At 36.6% G+C, this 17,968-nt stretch overlaps 2 protein-coding genes and 1 pseudogene across 3 annotated transcripts, besides 1 other annotated feature; 2 read left to right on the top strand and 1 right to left on the bottom strand.

Moving 5' to 3' along the window:
• Positions 1 to 2,773: 2,773 nt before the first annotated feature.
• Positions 2,774 to 7,425: a mobile genetic element.
• On the bottom strand, positions 3,285 to 3,566 carry TVAGG3_0488330 (uncharacterized protein; the record flags this gene model as incomplete). Its single annotated transcript, XM_051236093.1, has 1 exon — positions 3,285 to 3,566. The coding sequence occupies one exon, from the start codon at positions 3,564 to 3,566 to the stop codon at positions 3,285 to 3,287; it is 282 nt and encodes a 93-aa protein (XP_051093917.1).
• Positions 7,426 to 7,465: 40 nt separating the features above from the next.
• On the top strand, positions 7,466 to 13,721 carry TVAGG3_0488310 (annotated as a pseudogene). The gene has a single exon: positions 11,065 to 13,721. A coding segment is annotated over exon 1 (2,657 nt).
• A 3,439-nt stretch (positions 13,722 to 17,160) lies between these two features.
• Positions 17,161 to 17,442, top strand: TVAGG3_0488300 (uncharacterized protein; the record flags this gene model as incomplete). The annotated part of the gene is made up of 1 exon (XM_051236092.1): positions 17,161 to 17,442. The coding sequence occupies one exon, from the start codon at positions 17,161 to 17,163 to the stop codon at positions 17,440 to 17,442; it is 282 nt and encodes a 93-aa protein (XP_051093916.1).
• Between the last annotated feature and the right edge of the window lie 526 nt (positions 17,443 to 17,968).

Raw genomic sequence — 17,968 nt, 5'->3', positions numbered from 1 at the left:
TTTACTCGAATAGGGCAAAGTTCTGCTCAAGTTTCTCATTTGATGAGAAACCTCGGAAGAACTTTGCCCTAAGGTAATGTATATGTGATTGTTGGCCCGCAGAGAAACAAGGAATCTGTTTGTATTTCGTTTATGGTGAAGTTCTCGGATGTTCTCTCAAATTATATGGAAAATCAAGATAACTTCACCATAATTTGTTGTAGTTGTGATTCTCTGGCTCTTTGCCGGCCAGAAAACTAGAAAATAGTTTATAGTGGGAGTATGCTCGATGAATACCTACTCACTAAAAATATACGTTATTTTTTGTTTTCCTATGGGAAAATAGTTTTGATTTTTATACTATCGTATGCTTTGTTATTGCATGAATTGTCTATTTTCTTAATAAAAACTCATTTTTCCGTGTGATTCTGAATCAATGCATTCCAAAAAAGCGTTTTCCGCCTTTGAAACGTGAAAACACACATTGCATGAAGAATCAGAGAAGATTTTCTAACTCGAAGAATTCCAAAAAAAACCAATTATATTTTTTTATCGTGAAAAATTTACTTTTTAACTACGAAATTTTTAAAACGCGATTTTTTTGGAGATTTTTAGAAAATTCAAATATGATAGGCATGTGTTATTTTATGTGCTCTATGAGTTTATCAGCTTAATTTGGAGTTATTATCAAATTTCAATAAGTCTAAAAAATTGAAAGATAGAAAATCTTCTCTGATTCTTCATGCAATGTGTGTTTTCACGTTTCAAAGGCGGAAAACGCTTTTTTGGAATGCATTGATTCAGAATCACACGGAAAAATGAGTTTTTATTAAGAAAATAGACAATTCATGCAATAACAAAGCATACGATAGTATAAAAATCAAAACTATTTTCCCATAGGAAAACAAAAAATAACGTATATTTTTAGTGAGTAGGTATTCATCGAGCATACTCCCACTATAAACTATTTTCTAGTTTTCTGGCCGGCAAAGAGCCAGAGAATCACAACTACAACAAATTATGGTGAAGTTATCTTGATTTTCCATATAATTTGAGAGAACATCCGAGAACTTCACCATAAACGAAATACAAACAGATTCCTTGTTTCTCTGCGGGCCAACAATCACATATACATTACCTTAGGGCAAAGTTCTTCCGAGGTTTCTCATCAAATGAGAAACTTGAGCAGAACTTTGCCCTATTCGAGTAAATTTACATTCTCTGACGTGAAGAGAGTCATAGAAATACACAAGTATTAACTTATGGTGAAGTTTTCTGGACTTCCTTCCTCATCTGAGAGACATCCAGATAACTTCATCATAAACGAATTACAGACAAGTTCTCTCGCTGTTTGCAGGACAAATACCACAAATTCATTACACTATTGAAGAGTTGTTCCGAGGTTTCTCATTCGATGAGAAACCTCGGAAAAAATTTGCTCTAGTGGAATAAATTTACCTCCCCTAACACACAAATGATCAGATATAACAAGCACAGATTTTTAAGGTATAGCTTTGTTGAAAACCTTTCAAATAAAGAGAAATTTAAGGAGAAATTTGCCCGTTTGATGTATGGTGAGAAGCATATTTGAGAGTTTGGAGAGGCAAAGTGCAATCACCTATCAATATTGCACTTTGCCTGTCAAAAGTTCTTCGCATCTCTTGAGGTGTGAGGAAGTTTCTCGACAGAGGAAACTTTCATATCGAATGTTGCCTCTGTCGAGATGTATGTGACAGGCAAAGTGCAATCACCTATCAATATTGCACTTTGCCTGTCAAAAGTTCTTCGCATCTCTTGAGGTGTGAGGAAGTTTCTCGACAGAGGAAACTTTCATATCGAATGTTGCCTCTGTCGAGATGTATGTGACAGGCAAAGTGCAATCACCTATCAATATTGCACTTTGCCTGTCAAAAGTTCTTCGCATCTCTTGAGGTGTGAGGAAGTTTCTCGACAGAGGAAACTTTCATATCGAATGTTGCCTCTGTCGAGATGTATGTGACAGGCAAAGTGCAATCACCTATCAATATTGCACTTTGCCTGTCAAAAGTTCTTCGCATCTCTTGAGGTGTGAGGAAGTTTCTCGACAGAGGAAACTTTCATATCGAATGTTGCCTCTCGAGATGTATTACAAATAAAAAAGAATTCCATCCCAATTACACTCTATAATACAACACTATCAATATGATCAAATCACATCCATATTAAAATATGAAAAATCCAAAATCATTCTCTCTCAAAATCATATATCCACACATATCACAACGCGTTGTTGCAATTTCTTCATAAATACTAATTCCAATCTTATATAATATACAAAAAATATCTTTATTTAAATATATCTTAGTACATTCAATAATAATTATACTAGGTACATCTATCACATTAAGTAAACACATATTTATTATGATTTTAATAAAATTTAGTTTATATCTTTTTCAATATATAGTATTTATGCAACACCATATGGTGTTTTCTCTCCCATATCTTCCATATGTCATTATGAGAGGGCATCCACATTTTGCATGTTTTTCGTCTTTGAAACGGTCTATTGACCATGCTTTGAGACGAAAAACATGCAAAAAAACGAAAGATGCGTAGTTGAGTTTGTACCATGAGTGGTGCATGATCCGATATATGTTGCGCCTCAATTTTGAGATTTTGCCAAAAGATGAATAAAATTAATAAAGAATAATCAGAAAAGAAAGGATATATAAAGATATTTTAGTGTTTTATATATTTGTAATATGTTTATCAAATTATTGGGATATGATTGGGATAATTTAATCATAAAAATTTGAGATGAGAAGAATTTCTATACAGAGGAAACTTTCATATCGAATGTTGCCTCTGTCGAGATGTATGTGACAGGCAAAGTGCAATCACCTATCAATATTGCACTTTGCCTGTCAAAAGTTCTTCGCATCTCTTGAGGTGTGAGGAAGTTTCTCGACAGAGGAAACTTTCATATCGAATGTTGCCTCTGTCGAGATGTATGTGACAGGCAAAGTGCAATCACCTATCAATATTGCACTTTGCCTGTCAAAAGTTCTTCGCATCTCTTGAGGTGTGAGGAAGTTTCTCGACAGAGGAAACTTTCATATCGAATGTTGCCTCTGTCGAGATGTATGTGACAGGCAAAGTGCAATCACCTATCAATATTGCACTTTGCCTGTCAAAAGTTCTTCGCATCTCTTGAGGTGTGAGGAAGTTTCTCGACAGAGGAAACTTTCATATCGAATGTTGCCTCTGTCGAGATGTATGTGACAGGCAAAGTGCAATCACCTATCAATATTGCACTTTGCCTGTCAAAAGTTCTTCGCATCTCTTGAGGTGTGAGGAAGTTTCTCGACAGAGGAAACTTTCATATCGAATGTTGCCTCTGTCGAGATGTATGTGACAGGCAAAGTGCAATCACCTATCAATATTGCACTTTGCCTGTCAAAGTTCTTCGCATCTCTTGAGGTGTGAGGAAGTTTCTCGACAGAGGAAACTTTCATATCGAATGTTGCCTCTGTCGAGATGTATGTGACAGGCAAAGTGCAATCACCTATCAATATTGCACTTTGCCTGTCAAAAGTTCTTCGCATCTCTTGAGGTGTGAGGAAGTTTCTCGACAGAGGAAACTTTCATATCGAATGTTGCCTCTGTCGAGATGTATGTGACAGGCAAAGTGCAATCACCTATCAATATTGCACTTTGCCTGTCAAAAGTTCTTCGCATCTCTTGAGGTGTGAGGAAGTTTCTCGACAGAGGAAACTTTCATATCGAATGTTGCCTCTGTCGAGATGTATGTGACAGGCAAAGTGCAATCACCTATCAATATTGCACTTTGCCTGTCAAAAGTTCTTCGCATCTCTTGAGGTGTGAGGAAGTTTCTCGACAGAGGAAACTTTCATATCGAATGTTGCCTCTGTCGAGATGTATGTGACAGGCAAAGTGCAATCACCTATCAATATTGCACTTTGCCTGTCAAAAGTTCTTCGCATCTCTTGAGGTGTGAGGAAGTTTCTCGACAGAGGAAACTTTCATATCGAATGTTGCCTCTGTCGAGATGCATGTGACAGGCAAAGTGCAATCACCTATCAATATTGCACTTTGCCTGTCAAAAGTTCTTCGCATCTCTTGAGGTGTGAGGAAGTTTCTCGACAGAGGAAACTTTCATATCGAATGTTGCCTCTGTCGAGATGTATGTGACAGGCAAAGTGCAATCACCTATCAATATTGCACTTTGCCTGTCAAAAGTTCTTCGCATCTCTTGAGGTGTGAGGAAGTTTCTCGACAGAGGAAACTTTCATATCGAATGTTGCCTCTGTCGAGATGTATGTGACAGGCAAAGTGCAATCACCTATCAATATTGCACTTTGCCTGTCAAAAGTTCTTCGCATCTCTTGAGGTGTGAGGAAGTTTCTCGACAGAGGAAACTTTCATATCGAATGTTGCCTCTGTCGAGATGTATGTGACAGGCAAAGTGCAATCACCTATCAATATTGCACTTTGCCTGTCAAAAGTTCTTCGCATCTCTTGAGGTGTGAGGAAGTTTCTCGACAGAGGAAACTTTCATATCGAATGTTGCCTCTGTCGAGATGTATGTGACAGGCAAAGTGCAATCACCTATCAATATTGCACTTTGCCTGTCAAAAGTTCTTCGCATCTCTTGAGGTGTGAGGAAGTTTCTCGACAGAGGAAACTTTCATATCGAATGTTGCCTCTGTCGAGATGTATGTGACAGGCAAAGTGCAATCACCTATCAATATTGCACTTTGCCTGTCAAAAGTTCTTCGCATCTCTTGAGGTGTGAGGAAGTTTCTCGACAGAGGAAACTTTCATATCGAATGTTGCCTCTGTCGAGATGTATGTGACAGGCAAAGTGCAATCACCTATCAATATTGCACTTTGCCTGTCAAAAGTTCTTCGCATCTCTTGAGGTGTGAGGAAGTTTCTCGACAGAGGAAACTTTCATATCGAATGTTGCCTCTGTCGAGATGTATGTGACAGGCAAAGTGCAATCACCTATCAATATTGCACTTTGCCTGTCAAAAGTTCTTCGCATCTCTTGAGGTGTGAGGAAGTTTCTCGACAGAGGAAACTTTCATATCGAATGTTGCCTCTGTCGAGATGTATGTGACAGGCAAAGTGCAATCACCTATCAATATTGCACTTTGCCTGTCAAAAGTTCTTCGCATCTCTTGAGGTGTGAGGAAGTTTCTCGACAGAGGAAACTTTCATATCGAATGTTGCCTCTGTCGAGATGTATGTGACAGGCAAAGTGCAATCACCTATCAATATTGCACTTTGCCTGTCAAAAGTTCTTCGCATCTCTTGAGGTGTGAGGAAGTTTCTCGACAGAGGAAACTTTCATATCGAATGTTGCCTCTGTCGAGATGCATGTGACAGGCAAAGTGCAATCACCTATCAATATTGCACTTTGCCTGTCAAAAGTTCTTCGCATCTCTTGAGGTGTGAGGAAGTTTCTCGACAGAGGAAACTTTCATATCGAATGTTGCCTCTGTCGAGATGTATGTGACAGGCAAAGTGCAATCACCTATCAATATTGCACTTTGCCTGTCAAAAGTTCTTCGCATCTCTTGAGGTGTGAGGAAGTTTCTCGACAGAGGAAACTTTCATATCGAATGTTGCCTCTGTCGAGATGTATGTGACAGGCAAAGTGCAATCACCTATCAATATTGCACTTTGCCTGTCAAAAGTTCTTCGCATCTCTTGAGGTGTGAGGAAGTTTCTCGACAGAGGAAACTTTCATATCGAATGTTGCCTCTGTCGAGATGTATGTGACAGGCAAAGTGCAATCACCTATCAATATTGCACTTTGCCTGTCAAAAGTTCTTCGCATCTCTTGAGGTGTGAGGAAGTTTCTCGACAGAGGAAACTTTCATATCGAATGTTGCCTCTGTCGAGATGTATGTGACAGGCAAAGTGCAATCACCTATCAATATTGCACTTTGCCTGTCAAAAGTTCTTCGCATCTCTTGAGGTGTGAGGAAGTTTCTCGACAGAGGAAACTTTCATATCGAATGTTGCCTCTGTCGAGATGTATGTGACAGGCAAAGTGCAATCACCTATCAATATTGCACTTTGCCTGTCAAAAGTTCTTCGCATCTCTTGAGGTGTGAGGAAGTTTCTCGACAGAGGAAACTTTCATATCGAATGTTGCCTCTGTCGAGATGTATGTGACAGGCAAAGTGCAATCACCTATCAATATTGCACTTTGCCTGTCAAAAGTTCTTCGCATCTCTTGAGGTGTGAGGAAGTTTCTCGACAGAGGAAACTTTCATATCGAATGTTGCCTCTGTCGAGATGTATGTGACAGGCAAAGTGCAATCACCTATCAATATTGCACTTTGCCTGTCAAAAGTTCTTCGCATCTCTTGAGGTGTGAGGAAGTTTCTCGACAGAGGAAACTTTCATATCGAATGTTGCCTCTGTCGAGATGTATGTGACAGGCAAAGTGCAATCACCTATCAATATTGCACTTTGCCTGTCAAAAGTTCTTCGCATCTCTTGAGGTGTGAGGAAGTTTCTCGACAGAGGAAACTTTCATATCGAATGTTGCCTCTGTCGAGATGTATGTGACAGGCAAAGTGCAATCACCTATCAATATTGCACTTTGCCTGTCAAAAGTTCTTCGCATCTCTTGAGGTGTGAGGAAGTTTCTCGACAGAGGAAACTTTCATATCGAATGTTGCCTCTGTCGAGATGTATGTGACAGGCAAAGTGCAATCACCTATCAATATTGCACTTTGCCTGTCAAAAGTTCTTCGCATCTCTTGAGGTGTGAGGAAGTTTCTCGACAGAGGAAACTTTCATATCGAATGTTGCCTCTGTCGAGATGTATGTGACAGGCAAAGTGCAATCACCTATCAATATTGCACTTTGCCTGTCAAAAGTTCTTCGCATCTCTTGAGGTGTGAGGAAGTTTCTCGACAGAGGAAACTTTCATATCGAATGTTGCCTCTGTCGAGATGTATGTGACAGGCAAAGTGCAATCACCTATCAATATTGCACTTTGCCTGTCAAAAGTTCTTCGCATCTCTTGAGGTGTGAGGAAGTTTCTCGACAGAGGAAACTTTCATATCGAATGTTGCCTCTGTCGAGATGTATGTGACAGGCAAAGTGCAATCACCTATCAATATTGCACTTTGCCTGTCAAAAGTTCTTCGCATCTCTTGAGGTGTGAGGAAGTTTCTCGACAGAGGAAACTTTCATATCGAATGTTGCCTCTGTCGAGATGTATGTGACAGGCAAAGTGCAATCACCTATCAATATTGCACTTTGCCTGTCAAAAGTTCTTCGCATCTCTTGAGGTGTGAGGAAGTTTCTCGACAGTTTCATATCGAATGTTGCCTCTGTCGAGATGTATGTGACAGGCAAAGTTCACCTATCATATTGCACTTTGCCTGTCAAAAGTTCTTCGCATCTCTTGAGGTGTGAAATTTCATATTACAATTTACGATTTATATTATTAACCATTAACAAAATTCATTTAATTCTTCATTAAAATTTCAAATTGTATTTAATTTTTTAAATTTTCATTTTGCAAAATCCCTGTTTGATTCTTATTCTATATCTCACCTTGCATTTAATCCAAATGCTAATTACATTTCAATTAAACATTATCTTCATATACCTTTTTCACTTCTTCAAATTTAATTAATTTCTCTAACTTCTTTTTTTCAATAAATGTCGGCATTGGAGGATAATCAATAAAGTTTATTTCTTCCCTGTCCCCATTTATAATAACATATTTTGCATTTTTAACAATTTTGATTGTAATTTTCATTTCTTCATCTTCAAAATCATAGTTTTTAATGCAATACATATAATTATACCATTTTATGATAAGAGAAAAAACCTTTTCTCCTTCATCTCGATTTAATTTTTCGCATAATTCTTCCAGATTTTCAATTGTAATATAATACGAACCATCCGATCCCTCCCAAATTATACTTAATACTTTTTTTGTGAAATCTAATGCCATTTCACTCTTAAAATTAAATTTGAAAAAATTCTTATAGTATTGAAATGTGGTGATTTCATCAATAGAATTCCGTAATTCCAAACAACATTCAAAATACGTAATTTTCTTCCTATTTGAAATTTCAATTATTTCATCGATATTTAAAGTTGGAAGAGGCAATTTGAACACTAATTCGTTGCGTATATTACACTAGTCAAAAATACTTGATTTGATCATAGCTTCAATGCGGATATTATTCTCATTTGAATATTTCATTTCTCCACTTTGGCGAGTTATATAATTTATCTTGAATATAAGATTTAATTGCCTTTTGTACATGATTTTTTTTTTGCTTGGCGTAATTTATGAAGAATTTACAGAGTAATTGAATTTGGAACTGAGTAATTTCGTTTGAATTAAGCATATTAAGTAATTTCTCTTGAATGTTTTCAAGATCTTTATAAACTGTTCTAATTTGTCCTTGATAATCTGGTAAAAAATAAATTAATAGTTCAACCAGATTAAAAAAGTCAATTACATTCTTCTTATATAATTGAATAGATAATTCCAAAGTATTAAGTTGCTCAAACATATTACTAGAAGCAAATGTTTGAATTTCTTGAGCATTCATTGGACAATGATTAATTTTTTCTGCGATTCTTATAGGTATTTTCACTTTACAATTCTTACTTCTGTTTGACTCTCCATAAATTTGACTGATTTCGAAACTCATTCCTCTGCGAAAAATGTCACGTTTTAATTTTTTTCAAATGGAAATAAATCAGAAACTCTTTTTGTCTTTGACATCTCTAGGTTACACTGAAACTCAAGTAAGAAATGCTTTAGAGATCTCTAATAACAATATTACAGAAGCACGACAGCATCTCTTTACAAATGTTTTCTTAAATAATCAAGACAAAAACACTCTTCAGTATCTCAATGAAATTGAAAAAGATATAATAAATGATGAGGAACCAAATAATGAAATTCCCGATTTTATCGATTCCAAAGAGCTAATCAAATTTGTCGCTGGATTTGCATTTTGCAGATTAAAATTTTTACGTCAATCCATTAAGGTTATAACACACTTAATTCAGAAACAAGAATTATTTTTAGAATTCAACGATAGTGATGATTTTATTAAAGCATTTGTTCAGTCTGTTAATCAATATTTACATAATGATACAACTAATATATACTCACCATATTTCTCATCTTATCCACCACTGGATCACTCTTTTTATGATAATTTAATCAACGATTCATTAGATGTACCAAAATATAAGGGATATAATATCACTTTTATCGGAGAAGAAAAAAAACATTCAATTAAAATAAACGAAATTGTAATTCTATTTGAAGCTAAAAATACTATTGCAAAACTCAGGAATTTAACTAATTGTCAGAGGGCGATGATTTCAATCAGTCCAGATCAAGCTATTCGAGAAAAAGTGAATAAAATATTAAAGCTTACACCTGATTTACTTGGCAATTATTTATATCTCTATTGCAATGTATGTGAAGAAGTGCTTTATTATACACCACAGAAAATTATTCCACTTTTTGTAAAACTTTATAGAATAACATCTATTTATCAGCCACATTCATTCTATTTATCATTTATTATGAATTATTCTGAAACCTTACTATACGAATCAATCATTCACCAAAATGTCACTTTTTACAGAATTCTTGCATCACCAAAAAATGTTGAAAAAGCTTTAAAAAAATACGACGGTTTAGCAAATATTATGAAAGAATGCAAATGGATAAAAAGCCATGACATCCCCGAAAAGTATCAGAGTTCCGAATTTCATGATGTTATGTTAGATAAACATAATGTTTATATCGAATTTTCCAAAAATACAATAAATTACGATAGAAAAAAATCATCTCAATTTATATTGGCAATGAAATGCATTCTCAATTTACTTTGCAGCAAATTCTTGATTTTGTAAAACATATGCCATCATTTTTAAAGTTGAAACAAAAACATACAGAAAGTGGTATTCAAATTTTGATCTTAAATGAGGAAGATAAAATATTTGAATTGGTCAGTGAGGATTGCTATTTATCATTTTCAATTTATATTTGCTCAGAATGTGCATGTGTTAGATCCTATTTTAATATTGAAATGAAAAAGCATGTTTTAACTACAAACTCATCTCAAGACAATATTGAATTTGTAAATAAAATTCTAGGAAAAGAATTCTATTCAAGCTTCAAAAACAATGCACTCGATAAGACATTATATTATGAATATATAAATGATGTTAATCCTCACAGAAATTCAAATGATATTGCATATCTCTTTGATCTAATCCCTGGATTTGTCAAATATCATTCAATTAGTGATGAAATGCCAATCAAGTTTAATAATAGTAATATTCAATGGCTCTTATATCTCCATCCAGAAGTGAAACTTTTCATAGAAAATGCCCAAGCTATCGAACTCGACGCGACATTTCCACTTGATGATTATATAGCTATATACCCCCATATTATATATGGTAACATGGGTTTCCCGTTGGGTGTATTTATAGGACCCTCGGAGTCGGCAAAATCTTATCAATTGATTTATGATACACTTAAGACAATTGTTGATGAAAGTATTATCAAAAAAATCCCATTCATAAACGATTTTGGAAAAGGTTTGGAATCGTTTACATCATTCAACCATTTGATTGTGTATTATTGCTTGAGACATATTTAAATCGATTGGGGCAGGCACCTGGATTTGTGCAATTGCGAGTACAATTGTTTTTGCGTGGAATATAAAAGAATATGATTATAAGTATGAATTATTTCTTCCAATTGTTGAGATTTACAAAAACTCAGGTGCCATCAATAGTGCGCAGTATGAAGCGTTTCTCGAATTAAAAACTCAGAAGAAAAATCTTGCACTCTGTTTGCGAAAACCAAGGATTTCGTGCTCAAACCATGTGGAAAGTTTTCATTCCCATAACAATGCAGTTATGTCAAGAGTAAAGTCATATGCAGGTAAAATGAATGAAACATTAAATTATATAATTGCAAGAGCAAATCAACTTCGAAAACCAGAGAATGAATGCGCATTAAAACTCTTTCGAAAAAACAAGAAGAAAAATGGGTCTATGAAAGAGGAGAATCGTTGTAAAACAATGATATGCCAAAAGTGCCAAGACAAAATGAAGATTTGGGAAGAGAAATATTTGACAACAATCCCTTGCCAGCACTGTGCCCATTTATATACAACGATAAGTCCACCTCCAGCCCTTAAATTCCACAAAATCAAAAAAGGAGGAAAATCTGAAATTGTGATTTCAGAAGTTGATAATCCAAAAGTGGCCGACCAGGCAAAAGAAAAGAATCCTGCCCCACTTCCAAAAGTGGATGATATAATAATTCATGATTGCCATATTCAAGATCTCGCTTCACTTGTTCAGGTTAAGTTCAATCTACGCGACATATTTAGAGCGACGTATGTGATTTACACAATAATACATAATATTCCGAATTTCTTCGAAAGTCGAATTGCGTATTCTGACTTTATATTAGAATCAATTCAAAAAATTGATATATATATCAAAGAACATGAAAATTTCCTTGCAACTCTAGAATTATATTTTAATAAAATGATTTGTATATCTAATTTTTTTATCAGATCGAAAGACATTTTTAATATGATTTAAGGGTCCACTGTAAGGCCAAATAAGACCTATCGTCGTCCCAAAAATATTGCTCGAGATGGTGTTTTACTAAGGCTCAAAACTTAAAAAAACTCAAAAAAATTAACTTTACTCTTTTGAGATCCTTATCAGATGTGCAACAATTTGATGCAGTATTGCAGTTCGAATCTGATTTTTTAATGTAGATATACTCTAACATTCTTGAAGAAATGCAAAATAATATTAATTAAGCTTTTCATTTCTGTATCATACACGAAACAAAATCATTCATTATACTAAAATTTATCAAAGTTTGAATAATGAAAAAAAAAAATATATCTAAATTTTTACATTGAGTCTGCTATTGATATGGTTAATATTTGATTTCAAATAACACAAGTGAAGATAAGAAGGAAGTTTACCAATGAATTACTATATTAATAATGAATAATTTTTTTTAATAAAATTGAAGAAATAGAAAGAAATAGAAAAAAATAAAAGAAATATTAATATTGAATAATATTGTTAAGTATATTTGGTTGTATGAGTGAATTATAGTACAAATGTAAGTGAATGGTATATTGTTAGGCATAAATAAAATGAATGAATAAATTAGAATAAGTAGTTTGAAATTGGATGTGTATTTGATGTTTTGTATAATAGTGAAAAAGGGTGATAGATAATTTCTAATGAAATGAGAAAATGTGTGGTGAAAAGAATAAAATTGGAGAACTATGACCGACAAGAGTGTGTTATGCACTCTTACCGCTCTGCATATATCATTCCGGGAGACATTGCCTGTGCATGTCTCCCAGAATGATAGAAAGTTCCGCATTCATAACTTGAATGCGGAACTTTGACCGACAAGAGTGTGTTATGCACTCTTACCGCTCTGCATATATCATTCCGGGAGACATTGCCTGTGCATGTCTCCCAGAATGATAGAAAGTTCCGCATTCATAACTTGAATGCGGAACTTTGACCGACAAGAGTGTGTTATGCACGCTCATTTGTCATATACTATGCTTTATAGAAAACAACTTTGCATTCAATCGTTAAATATATAATTTTCCCTAATTAATATTTAAATTTTATTTTTGTGCTTTATAATAACTTATGGCGTGTACCAAACTCTTTTACAGACTCTCCTGAGCTATCCTCACATATAAACATATGATAATAACGCATACATACTCACTTCATATTCTGATCTCATGACATATTACCGCAAAAACTATAATTATACAACACACCTCATAAAGTCTCATTTTACACGTATCTACACGTTCAAAACCTATTTTTCCCGCGTAATCTGATTCTTCAGGTTCCGCTGATTCGATTTCTGCTGTCAGATCGTGAAAATATGCATTACATAACAAGTTAAACGCAAATTACTTAACAACATCATTTTTGAAAAATCCACATTTTTCAAAAAAATGAATGAATTCAAAAGTTTAGATTATATCAAGTCATAACCCAATATTAATTTTGTATTTTAGTTTTTGAGATATTCATTTTATTATACGCATTATTCAGAAAATTAAATATATTTGTGAGAGAAAACGGAAGATATAATAAATCTCCTTATCTTGGAATTGGCAATTTGAAGAAAAATAGGTTTTTGAACGTGTAGATACGTGTAAAATGAACTTTATGAGGTGTGTTGTATAATTATAGTTTTTGCGGTAATATGTCATGAGATCAGAATATGAAGTGAGTATGTATGCGTTATTATCATATGTTTATATGTGAGGATAGCTCAGGAGAGTCTGTAAAAGAGTTTGGTACACACGCCATAAGTTATATAAAGCAAGAAAAATTTTTTTAATATTGAGGTGATTTGATCATATTGATAGTGTTGTATTATAGAGTGTAATTGGGATGGAATTCTTTTTTATTTGTAATACATCTGGAGAAAGGCAACATCGATATGAAAGTTTCCTCTGTCGAGAAACTTCCTCACACCTCAAGAGATGCGAAGAACTTTTGACAGGCAAAGTGCAATATTGATAGGTGATTGCACTTTGCCTGTCACATACATCTCGACAGAGGCAACATTCGATATGAAAGTTTCCTCTGTCGAGAAACTTCCTCACACCTCAAGAGATGCGAAGAACTTTTGACAGGCAAAGTGCAATATTGATAGGTGATTGCACTTTGCCTGTCACATACATCTCGACAGAGGCAACATTCGATATGAAAGTTTCCTCTGTCGAGAAACTTCCTCACACCTCAAGAGATGCGAAGAACTTTTGACAGGCAAAGTGCAATATTGATAGGTGATTGCACTTTGCCTGTCACATACATCTCGACAGAGGCAACATTCGATATGAAAGTTTCCTCTGTCGAGAAACTTCCTCACACCTCAAGAGATGCGAAGAACTTTTGACAGGCAAAGTGCAATATTGATAGGTGATTGCACTTTGCCTGTCACATACATCTCGACAGAGGCAACATTCGATATGAAAGTTTCCTCTGTCGAGAAACTTCCTCACACCTCAAGAGATGCGAAGAACTTTTGACAGGCAAAGTGCAATATTGATAGGTGATTGCACTTTGCCTGTCACATACATCTCGACAGAGGCAACATTCGATATGAAAGTTTCCTCTGTCGAGAAACTTCCTCACACCTCAAGAGATGCGAAGAACTTTTGACAGGCAAAGTGCAATATTGATAGGTGATTGCACTTTGCCTGTCACATACATCTCGACAGAGGCAACATTCGATATGAAAGTTTCCTCTGTCGAGAAACTTCCTCACACCTCAAGAGATGCGAAGAACTTTTGACAGGCAAAGTGCAATATTGATAGGTGATTGCACTTTGCCTGTCACATACATCTCGACAGAGGCAACATTCGATATGAAAGTTTCCTCTGTCGAGAAACTTCCTCACACCTCAAGAGATGCGAAGAACTTTTGACAGGCAAAGTGCAATATTGATAGGTGATTGCACTTTGCCTGTCACATACATCTCGACAGAGGCAACATTCGATATGAAAGTTTCCTCTGTCGAGAAACTTCCTCACACCTCAAGAGATGCGAAGAACTTTTGACAGGCAAAGTGCAATATTGATAGGTGATTGCACTTTGCCTGTCACATACATCTCGACAGAGGCAACATTCGATATGAAAGTTTCCTCTGTCGAGAAACTTCCTCACACCTCAAGAGATGCGAAGAACTTTTGACAGGCAAAGTGCAATATTGATAGGTGATTGCACTTTGCCTGTCACATACATCTCGACAGAGGCAACATTCGATATGAAAGTTTCCTCTGTCGAGAAACTTCCTCACACCTCAAGAGATGCGAAGAACTTTTGACAGGCAAAGTGCAATATTGATAGGTGATTGCACTTTGCCTGTCACATACATCTCGACAGAGGCAACATTCGATATGAAAGTTTCCTCTGTCGAGAAACTTCCTCACACCTCAAGAGATGCGAAGAACTTTTGACAGGCAAAGTGCAATATTGATAGGTGATTGCACTTTGCCTGTCACATACATCTCGACAGAGGCAACATTCGATATGAAAGTTTCCTCTGTCGAGAAACTTCCTCACACCTCAAGAGATGCGAAGAACTTTTGACAGGCAAAGTGCAATATTGATAGGTGATTGCACTTTGCCTGTCACATACATCTCGACAGAGGCAACATTCGATATGAAAGTTTCCTCTGTCGAGAAACTTCCTCACACCTCAAGAGATGCGAAGAACTTTTGACAGGCAAAGTGCAATATTGATAGGTGATTGCACTTTGCCTGTCACATACATCTCGACAGAGGCAACATTCGATATGAAAGTTTCCTCTGTCGAGAAACTTCCTCACACCTCAAGAGATGCGAAGAACTTTTGACAGGCAAAGTGCAATATTGATAGGTGATTGCACTTTGCCTGTCACATACATCTCGACAGAGGCAACATTCGATATGAAAGTTTCCTCTGTCGAGAAACTTCCTCACACCTCAAGAGATGCGAAGAACTTTTGACAGGCAAAGTGCAATATTGATAGGTGATTGCACTTTGCCTGTCACATACATCTCGACAGAGGCAACATTCGATATGAAAGTTTCCTCTGTCGAGAAACTTCCTCACACCTCAAGAGATGCGAAGAACTTTTGACAGGCAAAGTGCAATATTGATAGGTGATTGCACTTTGCCTGTCACATACATCTCGACAGAGGCAACATTCGATATGAAAGTTTCCTCTGTCGAGAAACTTCCTCACACCTCAAGAGATGCGAAGAACTTTTGACAGGCAAAGTGCAATATTGATAGGTGATTGCACTTTGCCTGTCACATACATCTCGACAGAGGCAACATTCGATATGAAAGTTTCCTCTGTCGAGAAACTTCCTCACACCTCAAGAGATGCGAAGAACTTTTGACAGGCAAAGTGCAATATTGATAGGTGATTGCACTTTGCCTGTCACATACATCTCGACAGAGGCAACATTCGATATGAAAGTTTCCTCTGTCGAGAAACTTCCTCACACCTCAAGAGATGCGAAGAACTTTTGACAGGCAAAGTGCAATATTGATAGGTGATTGCACTTTGCCTGTCACATACATCTCGACAGAGGCAACATTCGATATGAAAGTTTCCTCTGTCGAGAAACTTCCTCACACCTCAAGAGATGCGAAGAACTTTTGACAGGCAAAGTGCAATATTGATAGGTGATTGCACTTTGCCTGTCACATACATCTCGACAGAGGCAACATTCGATATGAAAGTTTCCTCTGTCGAGAAACTTCCTCACACCTCAAGAGATGCGAAGAACTTTTGACAGGCAAAGTGCAATATTGATAGGTGATTGCACTTTGCCTGTCACATACATCTCGACAGAGGCAACATTCGATATGAAAGTTTCCTCTGTCGAGACTTCCTCACACCTCAAGAGATGCGAAGAACTTTTGACAGGCAAAGTGCAATATTGATAGGTGATTGCACTTTGCCTGTCACATACATCTCGACAGAGGCAACATTCGATATGAAAGTTTCCTCTGTCGAGAAACTTCCTCACACCTCAAGAGATGCGAAGAACTTTTGACAGGCAAAGTGCAATATTGATAGGTGATTGCACTTTGCCTGTCACATACATCTCGACAGAGGCAACATTCGATATGAAAGTTTCCTCTGTCGAGAAACTTCCTCACACCTCAAGAGATGCGAAGAACTTTTGACAGGCAAAGTGCAATATTGATAGGTGATTGCACTTTGCCTGTCACATACATCTCGACAGAGGCAACATTCGATATGAAAGTTTCCTCTGTCGAGAAACTTCCTCACACCTCAAGAGATGCGAAGAACTTTTGACAGGCAAAGTGCAATATTGATAGGTGATTGCACTTTGCCTGTCACATACATCTCGACAGAGGCAACATTCGATATGAAAGTTTCCTCTGTCGAGAAACTTCCTCACACCTCAAGAGATGCGAAGAACTTTTGACAGGCAAAGTGCAATATTGATAGGTGATTGCACTTTGCCTGTCACATACATCTCGACAGAGGCAACATTCGATATGAAAGTTTCCTCTGTCGAGAAACTTCCTCACACCTCAAGAGATGCGAAGAACTTTTGACAGGCAAAGTGCAATATTGATAGGTGATTGCACTTTGCCTGTCACATACATCTCGACAGAGGCAACATTCGATATGAAAGTTTCTCTGTCGAGAAACTTCCTCACACCTCAAGAGATGCGAAGAACTTTTGACAGGCAAAGTGCAATATTGATAGGTGATTGCACTTTGCCTGTCACATACATCTCGACAGAGGCAACATTCGATATGAAAGTTTCCTCTGTCGAGAAACTTCCTCACACCTCAAGAGATGCGAAGAACTTTTGACAGGCAAAGTGCAATATTGATAGGTGATTGCACTTTGCCTGTCACATACATCTCGACAGAGGCAACATTCGATATGAAAGTTTCCTCTGTCGAGAAACTTCCTCACACCTCAAGAGATGCGAAGAACTTTTGACAGGCAAAGTGCAATATTGATAGGTGATTGCACTTTGCCTGTCACATACATCTCGACAGAGGCAACATTCGATATGAAAGTTTCCTCTGTCGAGAAACTTCCTCACACCTCAAGAGATGCGAAGAACTTTTGACAGGCAAAGTGCAATATTGATAGGTGATTGCACTTTGCCTGTCACATACATCTCGACAGAGGCAACATTCGATATGAAAGTTTCCTCTGTCGAGAAACTTCCTCACACCTCAAGAGATGCGAAGAACTTTTGACAGGCAAAGTGCAATATTGATAGGTGATTGCACTTTGCCTGTCACATACATGTACATCTCGACAGAGGCAACATTCGATATGAAAGTTTCCTCTGTCGAGAAACTTCCTCACACCTCAAGAGATGCG

This window comes from Trichomonas vaginalis, chromosome II (assembly GCF_026262505.1).
Source record: "Trichomonas vaginalis G3 chromosome II, whole genome shotgun sequence".
In the NCBI taxonomy this organism is placed as follows: domain Eukaryota; phylum Parabasalia; order Trichomonadida; family Trichomonadidae; genus Trichomonas; species Trichomonas vaginalis.
Note: the sequence above shows the minus strand (reverse complement) of the source record. Positions and strands in the feature narration are given on the sequence as shown.